Source organism: Pollicipes pollicipes, unplaced genomic scaffold, assembly GCF_011947565.3.
Source record: "Pollicipes pollicipes isolate AB1234 unplaced genomic scaffold, Ppol_2.1 Scaffold_3447;HRSCAF=4054_pilon_pilon_pilon, whole genome shotgun sequence".
Lineage (NCBI taxonomy): Eukaryota > Metazoa > Arthropoda > Thecostraca > Pollicipedomorpha > Pollicipedidae > Pollicipes > Pollicipes pollicipes.
Window position 1 is genome coordinate 25518124 of NW_023596297.1, and position 17624 is coordinate 25535747.

At 50.6% G+C, this 17624-nt stretch overlaps 1 protein-coding gene across 1 annotated transcript; it reads right to left on the reverse strand.

Moving 5' to 3' along the window:
* Positions 1 to 801: 801 nt before the first annotated feature.
* LOC119092346 (facilitated trehalose transporter Tret1-like) lies at positions 802 to 17205 on the reverse strand. Its single transcript, XM_037215310.1, has 8 exons — positions 17197 to 17205; positions 14651 to 14786; positions 14011 to 14169; positions 12728 to 12957; positions 12600 to 12688; positions 11976 to 12500; positions 2007 to 2028; positions 802 to 912 (listed from the first exon to the last, which is right to left on the reverse strand). Exons 1-8 carry the CDS (start codon positions 17203 to 17205, stop codon positions 802 to 804), a joined length of 1281 nt encoding a protein of 426 aa, XP_037071205.1.
* Positions 17206 to 17624: the final 419 nt, after the last annotated feature.

Sequence of the window (17624 nt, forward strand, 5' to 3'; positions counted from 1 at the left end):
TCCACAAGTTTTTTTATTATTTTGGTTTTGCAGTCCTTAACGCAATAAATGCTGACGCGGTGGAGTGGGCACAAAATATCAAGTGTCTGTCGTTACATACGCTTTTATCTGGCCAATTATTAGTTTGCTGCCCACATTTTTTCGCCTAATCCGACCTAAATAATGCAGTACATCCCGTGTCTCACACATGATCTTCATGGCACATCACAACATGCTGCATGACATATATACATATTATATATATATGCTGACAAAAAGGGCTCCGCAAAAATATGGTTTGACATGCCCTGCCCGTACCTTATGCAAGTGGGGCGGATTTGTCACTCTGTACACGCAGCAAGGGACAGTTAATGCGAAGAAAGTAAGCAATCATCTAGGCAACAAACGATATTCTGTACCAATTGCTAACAGTAGGGCAGCCCCATTAACATTGCGTCCACTTGCAAACAGGGGCCCGCACTGTCACCGGTCGCCGTGTTCGCTCGGCCACGTCTCGCGTCACGTTAGTATCGCTTGTCAGGATTGTCGGCTTCACGACCCCCGGTTCGCCTCGGCGGGGTCACGTGGTCGCGGGGTCACAGCGCCGCGGGGTGACGCCGCCGGCCGCCGGCGCGCCGCGCTCTGCGTCGGCCGGCGGGTGCGGCGGCGCGCCACGAGACGATCCGGCAGGAGCCGCTTCTGGCGGCGCGGTCATGACAGCCAGGCAGCGGTGCCTGCGGCGCAGACTCAGTGGCCGCCAGTCTCCGGCTGCGACTCGCCGACGGCAGCGACTTGGGCGGCGAGCTGGTGGAGCGTAGCCAGCTACAGCGCGCGCTTCAGCCGGATCTGGTAGCGCTTGTAGCCGCGCGACGAGCCGCGCGCGTGGGAGCGGCCGAGCCGTATGCTGCTGGCGCGAACCTGGCGCGGGTAGAGCTGACGGCCGAGCCGCAGGAAGCTGGCACGGTCGGAGCGCTCGATCCAGGGCTCGTCGGCATCGTCCCAGACGGGCCGGCCCCGGCCCAGGCGCACGAACGGCGCGCGCCTGGCGGCCGGCGGGCTGAGAGAGAGGAGCGGCCCGGCCCGGCTCTGACCGAGCGTCGCCAGCAGCGCCGTCAGGCTCAGCCACAGAAGCCGCCACCTCATGCCGGACAGCCTGTGGACAGCGGGCCGCGCCGGTCAACACCGGCGGACGCCGGCGGCCCGGTTAGCCAGCCCGGCTCAGGCGGACAGCACGGTATAAAATCGTTACCTACTGATGTTTTGGCCACTTACGCGAGGCAAACTGCCCAGCTGATTTGTGTATTAAAAACCTAGCCTACATTTAGAGCTATAATAGATGCATGCATTCTTGCATTGGAATAAAACACCGGAACGCCGCCGGTCCTAAATGATTTCCCACCCTAGCATCGCTGTACGTTGGTTTCCTGCACGCGAACTGTATTAAGTTCTGTGCGTTCTGCAAGCACTACGTTACTAGTACGAGTGCTACGTTCGCGAGTGCTGGCGCTCGGGGTGAGGGAACAGAAACAGTGTCCTCAGCGAGACCTGCAGCGGCCAGCGCAGTCCTCGGGGGGGGGGGGGGGGCATCAGAGGCTGCGCGCTGCCGATTCATCATTGCGCCTCTGCACTGCTGGGATTCGGCCCGGCGCCCGACTGTCTCGGCGAATTTCCCCGCAGCCGCCGGCCCGCTCCGTTCATCATGTGCAGGCTTAGCGCCCAAATGCAATATTTATTCCCCAGTTAGCGGGCGGTGGAGCCGTGCTCTCGCCGGCTGAAGTGAGCCCGAGGCTGGCGCTGCTGCTACCTGTTGGGGGCGATCGACGGGTGTTTTCCGCGACGCGGTTATGTGGTCCCGGAGGTTCCTTGTCATCACGCGAGGCGCATGCAAGAGCTCCGTAACATGTGTGCATCGGTAAATCACCCACAGCTTGGTTCGGATAGGCTGGAGGTCTCACAGCTAAAACCGACCATTTCGGAGCTGTGGCATTGAGAAGACGAAGGAGAGTGGGACATTGCTGTGGCGGTGCTGGCTTAGTTCGGCCGCCGAGGCTAACCCAGAACCGACAGGGATACACCAGGGTTAGCGGGCTCCTGGACAGGTTTGGCGGCCGGTCGGACCGGCTGACTGTGGACGACCCGAGTTTAGGCGCTCCCTGCAAGACAAGGCGTGGAGAGCGGGCAGCATGAAGCCGGAAGTGGGGTCCAAATGATGAATGGCTTAGCGTCCGGAAACTGTTGTCCAAAACCTCGCGCGGGCAGCTCGAAGCACATCTCGATCACCTACAGTTTCCTTTCTGATGCTTTTCCACATGGTTATTGGCTACGATGGCTGAAGGGCCCGAAATTCATGAAAGCACAGTTAGGGGCTTTGGCCACCATTCACTTCCAATGACAGCATGACGTTATCTGATGACCTATTGTGGCATTGACTAACCCAGGAGACATGTACCCCGGCCGCATCGGCAATGACTAGTTCTATGTAGTTCTATGTTCTACATAGGACGCTTAGTAACAATATCTGCTTTGGGTAATTTTCTAAACAAAGCTTGTCCTGTATTGGTCAAGAATGGTCTTCACCGCCTCCGGGTCATTTACTTCCACTCGCGTCCTCGGCCAGGGATGGTGTGCACCTATCCCGCCATGCGCACCCAAACTGAGCTACAGCCACGAGGCAAAAACCAGTGGATAGCGCAGCGCGTAAGGAATTTTTATATTTCCAGTTTGATATATAGATGTTTGCCGGTGGCCGTCCTGCTTGGGTCAGCTGTGATGTCTGAGATGGGTCAGAACTCGACAAAATCTTCCGGAGAGGGGGACGGCTCCGTCATGCCCATACAAGCTGAAAGCCGTATTGAAAATCAGATTAATTGCAAGACAGTAACATACGGCTGATGTAAGGTCAACAAGCCCATCATGGACCATCGACCAAAAAGACCTTAGGTAAGGCCTAAGTTTACCTTGAAAAGGTCACCGACCGTTCACTGACCTATCACAAGTGAGCTCTGTGCCCGTTTACTGCTATTCCACGTTAACCTTGTGGCCAACGTTATTACAGGCTTGCCATGGGCAATGCAAAAGATGGGATTTGTGTTGTAAATAACTGCAAACCATCCGAAATAGTGTCATAGCTCAATGGCCAAACGAGACATAGGACGATTTTTGCAACACCTGTGCTGCAATGAATTTAGTATAAAATGTTAAATAATACTGCACCCCTTCCCGCTGTTTTCCCCTAGTCTCTGAACTTCTGTTCTTGTGGGAGGCATTCACCTTTGCTCGGCGAATGTTGAAGCCAGCATTGGTAGGCTCTTGTATCCAAGTGAAAGGATTCATCGGGCCATTTTGATGTTAGCACCAGTAGCTACTAATAGCTAGCTAATAGCTAAAATATACTTTTTGGATTGATCTACGCCATGTAATATTGCTCACTTCATGCCTCAAGTTATTCGATATCTCATTACATATCTACCAAGATATAAATAAACAAGACAAGAAGACAATCACGAGGTCCAATGGCTAAAAAGGTAATGGCTTCGCCTGGCGTTTTGTTATTTTTTTGCGTTAACTCCAGAGGCAATACCGTCATATATTTGTAATTGCGGGTTTAAACCCATGATCTTCGCGAGACGCCCGCCTTTTGCAAATATCAAAATATACCAAATCTCAGCATGTCTTGAACAAGATATTAGAAGTAGCCGCAGCGGGCCATTTTCTCCCCGTGCCTGTTCAATATCATCTTCTGTTCCTTCGGCACTGCGGTGTGTAAGCCCCATTCCTATGTGCGTTGTGAGTTCATGAAGGGTAAGCTACACGCCCAAGCCACCCAAGTCCACGTCACAAATGCCCCATGAAAACGGCCTCTGGCGACGGGCGTGCTTCTGACATGTTTTACGTAAATACGCGCCCGGGTGGCCGGTTGAATACCCCTCGTTCGGGTGCGGGGTCAGTTTGACCCCTTCCTTAAAATCCTAATACTAAGAGAGATATAGACAACGAATTCACCAAGTAGTTCAGCCTTCATGTGAACTTACTTGTGTCAACGTTTGAGGCACATAGGTTTCTTCCACCTTCGGGTTAAACAAGGTCAAATAAGGTCAAACTCAATAGTTTGCTTAAAGTGTCCCAGACTTTCTCCTGCAACCGCCTTGAACTTAGACACTAGATAACTGTTCTAAGAAAAAGGTCACTGGTATTCATTTTAGGTCGGTGACATTGTTTAGGTCAGAGACATTTTCACTTTTAGACAGTCATAGGGACCAAAAGTGTATAGACTGTTTTTGGTTTTTCTAACTTATATAGGCGTTAAGTACTACGCTAGGCGTCGCGTTTCTAAAACAAGTTGATCTGGGTCATTTTGGGCCAGTAGCATTTTCTCACCTTTAGGATCTGCATGGACGATGTCTATCGCGGTCTCTCTTATCAAGAAATTTGAAATGGTCATCAAAGTGTAACGTATATAGAAAGCTCTCCAGTCAAAAGGCAGGTTGACCTTGACCCCGGCCTGACCCTCATATCTGACCCTAGGCCAACGCAATATGTTTTAAGTTAACTCCAATGATTTTATTGCATAAGAAATTATCTCAGAGACTAGGAGAGATCCCAGAGTCAGCAGGTTGCTAGGCTTCGTCTAACACTGCTGACCCAACAGTTCGAACGATTCGCTAGAAATCGTGTTCGCTGACAGCCACGTCCTGGCTCTGATCCGCCATAGGTCAGTGATCTTAACAGATACATCCAATTTCCCTTCACAAAAGATCCGCTATTCGATTGTCTACGGCTATGCAAAGTTCGGCGCCATTACACCGTGCCGTGGAGAATTATTTCGTAAAAAACCTTCTGGGATCAAACTGGTACCACGCGGATGCGTGTAAGGTTAACCTTGTTGGTGGTCCGCAGGTCGCGTTCATATCATGTTAAATCAACACAATCTTTGGGTTACCCTGAGTCGGTTCGGGCCCCGTGTCGTGCCCTGCGCCCCGTCTCCCTCCCACTCGGTCCTCTCTCACCTGTAGCGTGCAGGCAGCGGGTCTGTCACGGAGCGGCGCTGGTCGGGCGGCAGAGGTCAGTGCCGCTGCTGGAGAACAGTCTGCGCGCCGCTGCGTGCCGTCGGCGGTTTTGTAGCGCGGCGTGGGGTGTGCGCGCGCGGTTTAGACACCACCGGAGGGCCTCGGTCATCGTCACATCCCACACCGCAGTAGATCAGGTGTGCAGACAGTCACATGCACAGCAAGCACGTGTTCATCATGTGGTCAATGTAAGCGTCGGCTTCGTCGGAATTACCTCTCTGCCTCACCTGTGCCAGATTGCATTATAATAATAGATGGGACATCCGGTGAACCCAGGTAATGAAGTAATCTATGATGCAAAGCAACAATTTAAAAATGTTCGCTTGGTTTTATCATCGTAATTGAGTTGACGCGTGTTTTAGGTATTCGTCTTTATCATTAGATACGCTCCAACGAAGTTATAGGCTTATCTGAGTATAAATCATTCACGGAGCAATACGTTTCGTACAATATCTCGAAAGAACACCACACCACGAGACGTTCAAATGTAAAGCAACCAAGAGTGGACAGCAATATACAACTCAAGAAGTCACTCTTCAATTTAAGATTGCCCATTCAAAGGACTGTTGCACAATTATGCGGTGTGGAATTTTGGCATGAGTTTTTGAGCTGAGATAGCCATTTTCGATATTATTCTCTGCAATGCTCAGTTATGCCTTCAGCATAACTTTAAACCTTTTGTTCCTGAACTACGCGCACGGAACTTGTGCAGACTATTTCGCGCTGCCTAATTTGAAGACGACCAGGATATATGACGTCATAGCGACGTCACACAAATTCCCCCTCCTCAACGGTCACATTATGTTCAAGGTCAAGAGATACATGCCCGGCCATTGACTTATTCGTGTCTGGCGTAAGTTGGCATGAATTGTCGCATTAACAGACACCAGTTGGCTTTCAACCAGCTTTGCGCGGCAAATGAGAGTCTCGATCACGAACAGCGTGTTGTGGCACATGTTTCAGGCCCAGTCCCAGACCCGAAACCAGCCACAGCGCTAGTCCCAGTTCCAGGCATAGGCCCAGGCCCAGGGTCACCAGCAGTCCCAGCTCCATGCCCAGCCACATACCCAGGCCCAGGCTCAGGCCCAGGCCCAGGCCCAGCCGCAGCCGCAGCCGCAGACGCGGCCGCAACCTCAGCCCAGCCCTGTGGTGCGCTACCTAGCGCCGCACTGATGACGTCACGCGTGCAACCGACGGCGATGTAGCCAAGGGGGACTTGGGTTCAGGGGCGCGGAAACTGTGTTCAAGCTGGAGGAGCTCCAAAATGCCAAAACAGACCTTGTAAGATAAGAAAGTAAGCTTCTGCAGGCCAGAATGAGCCATCTACAAGTCAGAATAGCGATAAACTTTCCAAGTGAATGATAAACCTGCTATCGATCATTATGGGTCTGTACGTCATAATGGGCCATCTACAGGCCAGAACGACCCCTCGCAAGACCAGAATGACCATTCTAAAGGTTAGGATGAACCCTCTTGAGGCTCAGAACTGCTCTCTTGTGGTCAGGAGGGACCTTGAATAGCCCAGAATAAGCCCACAACAGGCCAGAATGGGCTTTTGCATATGATCCGTCCAGTTTTCAAGTTGGCGGGGGGAGAGGGTTAAGCTACTCCCGCCACCCCCACCCTCCCCGGTTTTCGCGTCCTTGTTTAGGTTTCATTCCACTTCCCTGGAGGTGGCTTATGCCCCGGGAGCCAAATGTAAAGCAACTTCCGTTTTGTTCATTTGGAGAGAACTGGCAATGAACCAGTACTGAAGCTCACGCATGGCAGGTTCCAGCCTGGTTTTGAAGTCGGCGAGGCGTTGCACCACACACAGTAGTCCGATCTAAGCTTTGGTAGAATATAAAAGTGTTGCAAAGAAGTGTTATATGCCTTCCCTTGCCTGGATGTTGTTGTGCTCATAGTACTTGCTAAGCCTTTTCACAATGCTTGCAACTGATCACAGTACTTGCAACTGATCACAATACTTGTAAGCGTGGGTTTTGTGTGGTTTCTGATCGCAATACTTGGAAGCGAGGGTTTCGTGTGTTCTCTGATCGCACCGCCCACATTAAGCGGACATTTTTGCGTGTTCTGTGATCCCTCCACGCTTATTCAGTGGGTATTTGTGCGCATTTTCTGATTCCACCATTCCCGTTAGGTGGATGACTTTGCGTGCCCTGCGATCCCACATTACGCCGACCGGCTCATTGCATAATGTCGTCTGCGCCCTTCTTGCCAGACAGCATTGTAGACGGTTTAACACGTCGTACAGTACTCCGACCCAGTCGCGCAGGCCAAGCTGACCCCGTTTGGCAAGGTGCCAGCTGATCTTTCTTCGACAGTGGGAGAAAACAATGTGTCCACCCAGGTCTTAACCAAGTACCACTTTATTGCAAATCCAATACCCTTCCATCAGGCCACGTTATTAGCGGGCTCTGTGCGCAGAACAATGCTCTCTTTGATCGCCTGCTATTGGCCAGGTGATCAGCGAGAGCATCAGGCCGTTCAATGTTTGAAAGTTTTTTTGTGATATCAATGAACGAGCCAGCTTGAAACCACAGAGCGAGCTGTAACCGCTCTTCTTTTACACGTTGGGCTCTTCCTGTTGTAATCCTAGAAATTAACAACCTTAAAATTCTTCCTTTGTAAGTTACAAATGCGATATGTGTGTGTGTTCGCATCTCAGAGCTAGACAACGTCGTGCCAGCTGACTCAGCAGCAAGTACGCCTGAAGGAAGCCTACAGTAGTGGTGGATTTTGGCACACACCGGACATTTTAGAGCGCTTTTATAGCGCTGAAAAAACAGCTCACCAAAAAGCTGAAAACTCACCTGTAAAACTGAAATGATTGGACCGTAATCCCCTGGTATTGATGTTGTAAGCGTTCAATTCACGATGCTAATGAACTGTGCATAACAAAGGCAATCGACGCGGCGAGAGGAATGATTATCCGTCAGGTTTATTCACACTTGGGGGCCAAACAGACGTGCCTTTTTGAGAAGTTGCGCGTAACAAAGCCTAACCAAGGAGAGAAGGCTTGCGCCGAACATAACCTACTGCGTAATCAGGAGGAAGGCTGTTGCAAATGAGCAAAAATATACAGTGTGCGTTTTTATGGGCGGCCTCTAAGATGACATAGCCGGCTGCTGCCTTTCCTCATGTTCTTTCGCTGCCAGACAAGGCTCACTAGCCGTCGCTTGGTTGTCACCCAGCGCTGGCTATACCAACTTTGACTGCGATGACTTGAAAAAAGAGTACCAGAGGTCATTGCGTTTCGATTCGCATGTCTTCCGCTGGCTCAGTTCGCTGTTTATGCACAGCTCGTCTTCATTTGAAAATGCATGCGTTTGATTTTGCTCTTAAGACAAGCTGTACACTCTGTCTTGATTTTGGTTGTGTTGCATGCCGGGAATTCTGCGGTCCTTTTCAGTTCGTTTTTAAATCATATGTCAGGGGAAGCAAAGCGCCGCAGATCTTGGAGTTAGCAGGCATGCTTCTGGAACATGCACTGCATTCTACGTACAGCCGACATGAAAGCTTGGAATTCGTCGCGTTCTCAAAATAGTTGCGATTTTGTGCGACCATACAGGGCCATTCAAGTCCCGCGGGACCATCCAAGCACTCCGCCCGTTGTGCATCGGCGGTTCGCAGGGGCTGGATGCTGGCCGCCAGGGCCCGGTTGGCCGTAGCAGCTCGCTTTGATCTGACTTCCGTGACACGCGCGTGATGGCTATGATAAAACAAATGTCTACGCGCAGCAGGGTGACAACCCCTGCCTGCCGGTAGGGGACGAAGAGTATAATTTCCCCCCCCCCCCCCATTTTTGGGAGGCCCCTTTTTCCAAAACTAAAGGCTTGGTAGCCGCTGGTACTCAGGTAAAGAGGACACCCCATTACTGAGCTAGAAAGGTTAAATTAGGATCAGAAGACCCCTTTCTACAACAGCAGTCCGTTTTCCGGACCATAAGGCCACTTATATGCATAAGGTAGCGCATGCTCTAAATCAGAAGGCGCAATGCTGTGCTAAGGAGCGCATTTTGCTGGCACGGGAGGCCCCGGTTATAAGCCGGAGGCCCTGTTCTGGGTAAGGAGGCACCTTCTATATTCAGGAGGTCCCACATACATGACACACACATACACACACACACACACACACACACACACACACACACACACACACACACACACACACACACACACACACACACACACACACACACACACACACCACACCACACACACACACACACACATACATATATATGTATATATATGTATATATATATATATATATATATATATATATATATATATATATATATACATCTGGAACAATAGGCTCCTTTCATATATCAGATAGGTACTGTGGTATGTGCTTGATTGGTTTGTGCGGTCCTCACCTCATAGATTCGAGGTGAGCCATACGGACGAAATTCAAGCCAGCAAAAGTGGCATACGATTGGTATTCTGTACCTGGCACCTGAAGTACTAGTTATGCGGTAAATATTATGTATTTGGTGTAAGAAGAATATGCTTCAGATCCTATTTTTTCGAGGTTATGAGTTCAAAATACTTGTACTGAATTAAGAACCTTCAATATACCAGGAGGTTTTCGCTAAACGATGTTAGAGCGCTAAACACGATCGTAATGGCGGTACTTAGTATTTTGAGCTACGTTCACGCTCGAGGATGACTATTGACTCTTGGTAATAAGTAGGCACAGCGCGAAATACTGAGTACCGCGAATATGATAGTTGCTTAGCACTATGGCGTCGTTAAACTTATACCTCCTGGTAAAACAAAGGTATGTAACTTAGCGAAGTAATCTGAACCTATCATGCCGCAAATATTATGCAAGTGCTATTGCAATGTTGAGCGAAAACTTCAAGAAACTACGTGTATTCGAGACATTGCAACCGTCATTAACGAAAACGTAACTATCCTCCTTTGACTTAACGTAAGGTTTGGCATCGACACGGTACGCGCATCACAAAATACCCTGCCATTTTCATTAAGTGTGCAAATGAGTATTCATGCTATCCGCAAGTGACTGCTGTACACAATTTATTGCGCGCTAGCTATGTAGTGATTTGCCAATATTCGACGGAGGGTAATTACCGGAAACATGAAAGTCTTTCTTTGCCATACATATTTCGTGTTTATTGCATTCATATGATCCCTAACTCAATGTATATATGTGCCATGAAGCATGAACCGACTCAAATAAGTTTAAAACTTATTGACAATGGTAGCCTGCGTAGGTTAATTCAAGGTAACCGGCTCAGTGCGGTTTTAGAATGACTATCGCATGCCGGTTTTTGCTTGGATTTGGCATTGGATTCACCCTGGAACCATGAGAGATCTGCGACTCCTGAGAGTAGCCTTAAAATCCAACTAATTCCGACGAGCGGCAGTGTTGCATTCTGTCCAACGATGATTCAGTCTGTACAAAAATCCATCAGTGTAAAGTGAATTATTCCAGTGTATTTTACAGTGAAGTATGAAATGTACAGCTAACTGAGTCACGAACATTTTGATGTCTAGCCTTGAAATTAAGGCAAGCGTTGCGTTATCTTCTTGCGCTGACAGTGAAATGTCGTGTTGCGCGGCCACCCTGCATTTATATGTTAGTGTTCATCTGAATGGCACTGAAAATGTTTGTTTACATGAAGGGATTGCGCTGCAAACCTGTAGATGAGAACTGTGCCGTCGCCACCTAAGTCCGAAGGATTGGTAAGTATCGCTCTTCCTTACGTGGGTCAGGCACAGCTGCTATCACTACCATGATGGACTATAGACCAGCCTCCAGGCACAGCTGCTATCGCTGCCATGATGGACGATGAACCAGCCTCCAGGCACAGCTGCTATCACTACCATGATAGACTATGAATCAGCCTCCAGGCACAGCTGCTATCACTACCATGATGGACTATAGACCAGCCTCCAGGCACAGCTGCTATCACTACCATGATAGACTATGAATCAGCCTCCAGGCACAGCTGCTATCACTACCATGATGGACTATAGACCAGCCTCCAGTCACAGCTGCTATCGCTGCCATGATGGACCATGCGCCAGCCTTCGGGCACAGTTGCTATCGCTACAATGATGGATTATGGACCAGCCCCCAGGCTGCCAGCTGCTACCGCTACCATGATGGACTATAGACCAGCTTCCAGGCTGCCATCGCTACCATGATGGACGATGAACCAGCCTCCAGACACAGCTGCTATCGCTACCATGATGAACTATGGACCAGTCTCCAGGCTGCCAGCTCATTCGGAGTATGTCACGTTTTTCGGTGGCGCAATGCATACGATAAACAATGTTACTCGTACACACGCGTGTATTCACATTTCATAGTATACAACTGTTTGTGAGTCACTGCTTTCACAACCGTGCTGACAAATGTATATCAGTATCGCTAGGTGGCAAGAAATGGACACATGAACACCCTCACCAAACCATATACACAGGCTGCCTTTGACTGTTTGAGCCATATCACAGACACCTGGGCATACCCAGATTCACATGCTGGCCAACAAGCAGCGACCAGATGTGTGGCGGAGAGCACAAGGTAAACAAATGATTGTGCTCCGTGTGACGAATGGGCGTTGACTAGTGCAGTAACTACGAACGGCCGATATGATGGTGTGGAGTGTCCGCACCAAACACTACAACCACACACCCAACGTCCATATGTTTCCGCAAAACGGGCCGACTTGCCGCGCGTGACTGAGAGGAAGTACCCGCCTCACAGTTGGTAACAATAAGAGGCATCCATGAGGTGACATCGGTTCGAGGTGACCAGACCGCGCTCAGTGCAGTGTCCGCTGCTGTCAACTGGCGCAGCGTTCAGCCGCCACCGACGGGGCTGAATGTGTTGTAGCCGGCCGGCAGCGGCAGGGCCTTGACCAGCCTGTACGTGTCGTCCCGGGGCGCCTCGAACAGCGCTTCGATCTGCTGCAGCGAGAGGCCGCGCGTCTCGGGCACGGCCAGCACCACCACCAGCAGCAGCGCGGACACGATGCCGGCGTGCACCAGGAACACGCCGCCCAAGCCCAGCGCCGCCAGCATGGCCGGGAACAGCTGCACGCTCAGCAGCGACGCGACGTTGTAGTAGAAGACGAGCGCGGCGCCGGCGGCATCGCTCAGCCGCGGCGGCACCATCTCGCCGATCAGGCACCACGACACGGAACCCACGCCCATGCAGAAAAAGAATACAGCCAGCACCAGCGCCGCCAGCGGCAACCACGCGTACGCCGCCAGCGCCGGCACGTAGAAGTAGGCGGCCACGGCCAGGTAGCTGATCACCATGCCGCAGGCGGAGACGATGAGCAGCGTGCGCCGGCCGGCTCGGTCGAGCAGCACCGACACGACGGCTACGGTGACGATGCGCACCACGCAGAGCAGCACGCTGACGAGTGTGGCGTCCAGCGCCGTGCCCAGCTCGCGCAGGAACACCAGCGAGTAGCTGATGACGGCCGTGTAGCCGCAGAACGAGACACCCGACAGGAGCGCGGCCGACAGCAGCAGCGGCCGGTAGTGGCGCCGCTGGCCCAGCAGGCTCCACGGCGACTTCCGCGCCACGACGGCCGTGTCGGTCGGCTCGGTGGGCAGCTCGATGCCGAAGAAGAGGGCCGAGCGCTCGGCCTCGGCCAGCTGGCCGGTTCTCAGCAGCCAGACGGGGTCGGACGGCACCAGCGTCAGCGCCAGCATGGCCGGCACGGCGAACACAGCCGCGCCCACCAGCGATACCCACCACCATGGCAGCGCCAGGCCCAGCACCAGGCTCACGATCACGTACAGCATGTAGATGATGTCGGGCAGCATGGCCAGGAGGCCGCGGTACTCCGGCGACGCAATGCTGCTGATGTAGAACACGTGCAGCACGAAGGCGGGACCGGCGCAGAAGCCAACCAACAGGCGTCCTAGAAAGAGGGTCAGACACGGGTCAGATGAAGGCACAGAGTTGGGCGAAATATTGACTGCTTTACCTCAGTGTGGTGCTGGTTAACATGCGCCCGGGTGGCCGGTTGGATGCCCTTCGCTCGTGGGGGTTGACCCCCCTGGGATCTCAGGAACTAAGAGAACTAGAGACGTCTAAAGTGCCCCACAGCCTAGACACCTGTTCTAAAGCAAAACGTCACACACTCATTTAAGGTCAGTGACCGTGTCTGACCTTTCGTAGGTCATGGTTACCAAAATCATACAAGACTGCTTTTAGTTTTGCATTTGAATAAGCGACAAAGATTACGCAAGGCAGTATGTTCCTAAAAACAAAACGTTGACATGGATCATTTTAGGTCAGTGGTCTATTCTGACCTCAAAGAAGCTCATGGCAAAAGTATAATGAGGTTCCTGTTTTCAACAAATTTAAAATGAGGACCAGAAACTACCCCATACAGGAAGCCCTAAAATAGTAAAACATTTTGGGTTTGACCTTGGTCTAACCCTGATCCCTGACCCTAGGTCAATGGAATTTGTTTATTCAAGTGTTGCGTTGCCCATGACGGTATTTTAGAAATGTACACCAGATGAAACGATTCCCCAACAATTGACTTCGCTGAATTTATGGCCTGACTTTGATCTGCCCTGGATCAGCAACCTTACAAGGCACATCCAAATTGATGATATTAAACAATTTACTATTCAATTTTCTGCAGCTATAAAAGAAAATTGGCGCGGCTTCGCCGCGCCGTTCGCAAACTATTCCGGAAACATCTTCGTGGGAGGCAAATTTACCCCCACCCGAGCGCGTGTTACGTGTTAACATTTGCCGGTGACAAATGCACAACTACGTAACACAATGGATATTCTCTTTCGTATCCGAATGACATAAGTTAACTTACTAAATGTTTGAAGTACATCAGCAGTTATATTTCGAGGAGCGCGGGCAAACGTCTGATGGCTTTGAAACAAGCCGCAGAACGGTGTCACCAACTGTTCAACTGCGTCCGGACCTGGTGCGACGAGAAGCTGACCTGCTAGCAGAACCTCGTAGCAGTTGGCCACGCTGGTGATGACGAAGCCAACGACGGCGGGAATACAGAACCAGAGCATGGTGTTCTTGGCTCCGAGGCGGCGAGAGAACTCCCCGGCCGCGGCAGATCCGACCACTGTCCCGATGAAGTTGGACGTCACTGCGAAAACAAGACATTCTGGGTAAGATATTCATTTGAAGCAAGTCGTGCAGGATGCTTTGGCTCGATTTTTCGCCATTGTAATGCATTGCGTCTCCAGGCATTACACTTAAACTAGGTAACGACAACAGACGGAGCTAATAAAAGACACGCGGACTGGGGAATGCTGAGTTATTGGATTGTATTACTGTGTCGGGACAATTGGACTCACCACACACATTTAGCTGAAGTTAAGCGTGACGAACAGCTCCGTTGATGGAATACGACAACAATCTAGAAAAATCTTCTGGCAGAAGTTGTTTCACCTTTCGCTTTCTTCCCCATTGGCCATTCATTATCTTCCACACTGAGCTGCACTCACCTATCTAGACCTCTTGGCATTGCCACGCAGCTGCACTCGCCGCTCCAGACCTGGTGACACTGCTATGGAGCTGCACTCAACGATCCAGAACTTCTGGCACTCCTATGGAGCTACACTCACCGATCCAGACCTCCTGGCTCTCGGTAAGCACGAAGCCGCCGATGCCGCGGGACAGCTGGTCCACGCAGAGGCCGCCGACGCCGATGCCGACGGCCCAGCCTCCGACGGCCATCGACGCTCCGAGGGTGGCCAGCAGCTGCCGAACCAGGCGTCAGCCATCAGCCCCCGCCACCCGTTGTCAGCGAGCAGTCATCGGCCACTCCGCTAGACGACACAGGCTCACCACTTGGCCAACTGTATAGTTTAGCGTAATGCGCGAGGATATACCTGAGAATAGACGCCTTATTATTCACATGCTCTTTTAAGCGCGTGTTACGTATATCGCAACTAAAAAACCAAAGCTTGTACATTGCACTTGATAAAGCTGAGATTGCACACAACTCAACAAATTTACTTTATATGCACTTGCTACTGAATTAGTGAAGCGAGAGACGATTGCTGCACAGCAGATAAGATTGTGATGTTGCATTGCAGACATTAGTGGAAAGTGCACAGGAACGTGCTTTGATCACCTCTGACGACACACTGGTCGGCATTGATGCTCACCTGCGCCCACAAACGGGGCTTCACCGCCCCGGAGGTGCCCTGCGCTTCGACTTCGCTTGCCAGGCCCATTGCTGCGCTGTCTTCTGACCTGAGGACCTACCAACGGCTCTGCTAGCAGGCCAGCACCCCTCGCGGCCCTACGTGCCCCTCACGACAGATGATTAGCTAGTGTCTGCTATTTTGCGGCACGCGCCGCGTTATATACGCCCGGCGCCCGTCCCCGCCGGTCGCCGGTTAGCCAGCACGCGTCATTGTTTGACAGGACGGCGGTGGAGACGAGCACCGCCGATCCGGTTCTAGCTGGTGACATCTGACACCGTCGGCGCCACTGATCGGAGGGCGGACGCTCCTGGAAAACCTGCGCCCCGCTTCAGATCCCAGCAACATGCCGGCCATCGCATGGGGGACTGTGTGGGAAATCAGTTGCGCGCTTATTTTATATCCACGTGATCCACACTCAGTTGCCTCTCAGAGACTGGCACACATTAGAAGGAAAAAATGGCGTTACGCAGACATTACCCATGAATATTTCTTGCATAAGGCATTAAGGCCTAGTCATATCTCCTTACAGAAATAGCTTGATCCGGGATCTTGAGTACCCTGAATTTATCTCTTCTTCACTATTTCATCAAGCTTAACATTTGCCATCACCGAAGCAGGACAGGTCTTCAGGTTTTTCGAAACAACTCACCGACCGTCCAACGCATAATGACGAAAATTTGTCAGCTATTGTGTCCCTTAATTTTGTATGCCCGACCTATAAATTTCAAGTCACTTCTATGTCAAAGCGCTGATTTTTGTAACAAGGTTCTCAACAAATTTGTTCGGCGAAGGCTTAGAAAATCTGCGTGACAGGCCTGCTTTTGTGCATGGCTGTTTCTACGAGACCTCTGATGGTCAGAAGTAGTAGTATATTGAAAATTATTAATGACTGTGACCTTTGCAAGGTCATTCGAGGTGAAGGCCGCATCAAAGATAACTCTTAATTGCTGCCAATTTGGTCCACAAAGCAGTTATATATCATGGGCCAGCGTAGATGATGTGCCGTTGGAATGTGTCGTTTAGGGTCAAGGTTAGGTCAGCCCAAGTCGCATCTTTAAATAATTTAAAGGACTATAAGCAGCCATTTCATAGTGTGTGCGTACGACCGTGATCCACAAAGACCTGAAGCTTTATGCAGCCCATTATGAAGACCATGAAACAGCATCTGATAGTGTTTCGTATGGCTGTGATCCACGAAGGTCTGAAACCCAATGTCACCCATTATACAGCATGGTGACTTAATGTTGCCATGCTGTCCACAAGACTTTATTACCTAAGCCCATAGTGGCTGCATAACTGGTTGCTACTAGATCTAGAGGTTATTCCTTGGCAATAGTTAGTAGCATTCTTTTACTCATACCAGTTTTAATCTGCGGAGCCTGGTAAAACGAACCGGCAAAATTGAGTTTGACCTGGTTTAAACAAACCTGAAATTTCAACCCAAAAAATGCACACGATTTAAGTAAGCGTTCTAGATTGCGTATACGGCTGCAGGCTGCAAAACTTGCACATTACCTATGCTGAGCCGTTCTTCAGTTGTGCTCTAACACCTCACGGGTAAAATCGATACCGGATGAATGCTCACGAGAAGGGACAAAATCGGCGTAACTGTTGAGTTTAACTATAAACTGACTGCAACATTTTTTAAGGAAAAAATTGCCTATATTTCTTATGTATTTATCAAACCAAGTCGAAATGTAGACGCAGGCAACTGTGAACTATTCACTCCAATAACATGGTTCGATTCATGAAAGTTGCCAACATGTGATGGGGCATGTGGTGACAAGATGCTCTCTGCTACAAAGACTATCTGATGCCACTTTGCATTGCTCTGGTGTGTTTATTTTTCCTTGGTAAGAGGAGAAAATCAGCATCCTAAACGTTATTCTAACCAGCCAACGTTTAGCTGCCATAGGTAGAACCAGCCAGTAAAATTGTCATGCATCTACGGTACTCACCACGGACATTTCTAGGACGTCGGAAGTGTAGCTGATGACCGGGTCACGTCGCGTCGGGCCGGTTCGCTGAAGCCGCATGGTTTTTGGTTAGCTCAGGAGAGCAAGCTCGGACCGTGGCCTTTCGCCTAATCGAAGTAACACAGGATCAGATGAGCTACATTGATGGCGGTAAACCCTTCAGAAAATGAAGGGTTCACCGCATTGTTCTCGAATGCGAGGGAGTATCCGCCGTGCCAAAAGAAAGGCCTCAAAGGGTGGCTGCTTCAAACACCTTTTCAAAATTAATCATTTTCGTGCATGGCCACAGTGCGCATGTTGAGCATCCATGTGCATGGGTGGTGGACCACGATTCCAACGGCCTTTTTTCCGACGCCTCTGTTAACACGCGCTCGGGTGGTGGGTCAAATTGACCCCCAAAGGTTTTTCCA

Coding starts and splice junctions, on each gene's coding strand:
- LOC119092346 (XM_037215310.1), bottom strand. Junction 12,501..12,599: donor GTCGTGGCGCGGAAGTCGCC/GTGGAGCCTGCT, acceptor GGCCGTCATCAG/CTACTCGCTGGTGTTCCTGC. Junction 913..2,006: donor TCGGCGGCCGAACTAAGCCA/GCACCGCCACAG, acceptor CTCGGCCGTCAG/CTCTACCCGCGCCAGGTTCG.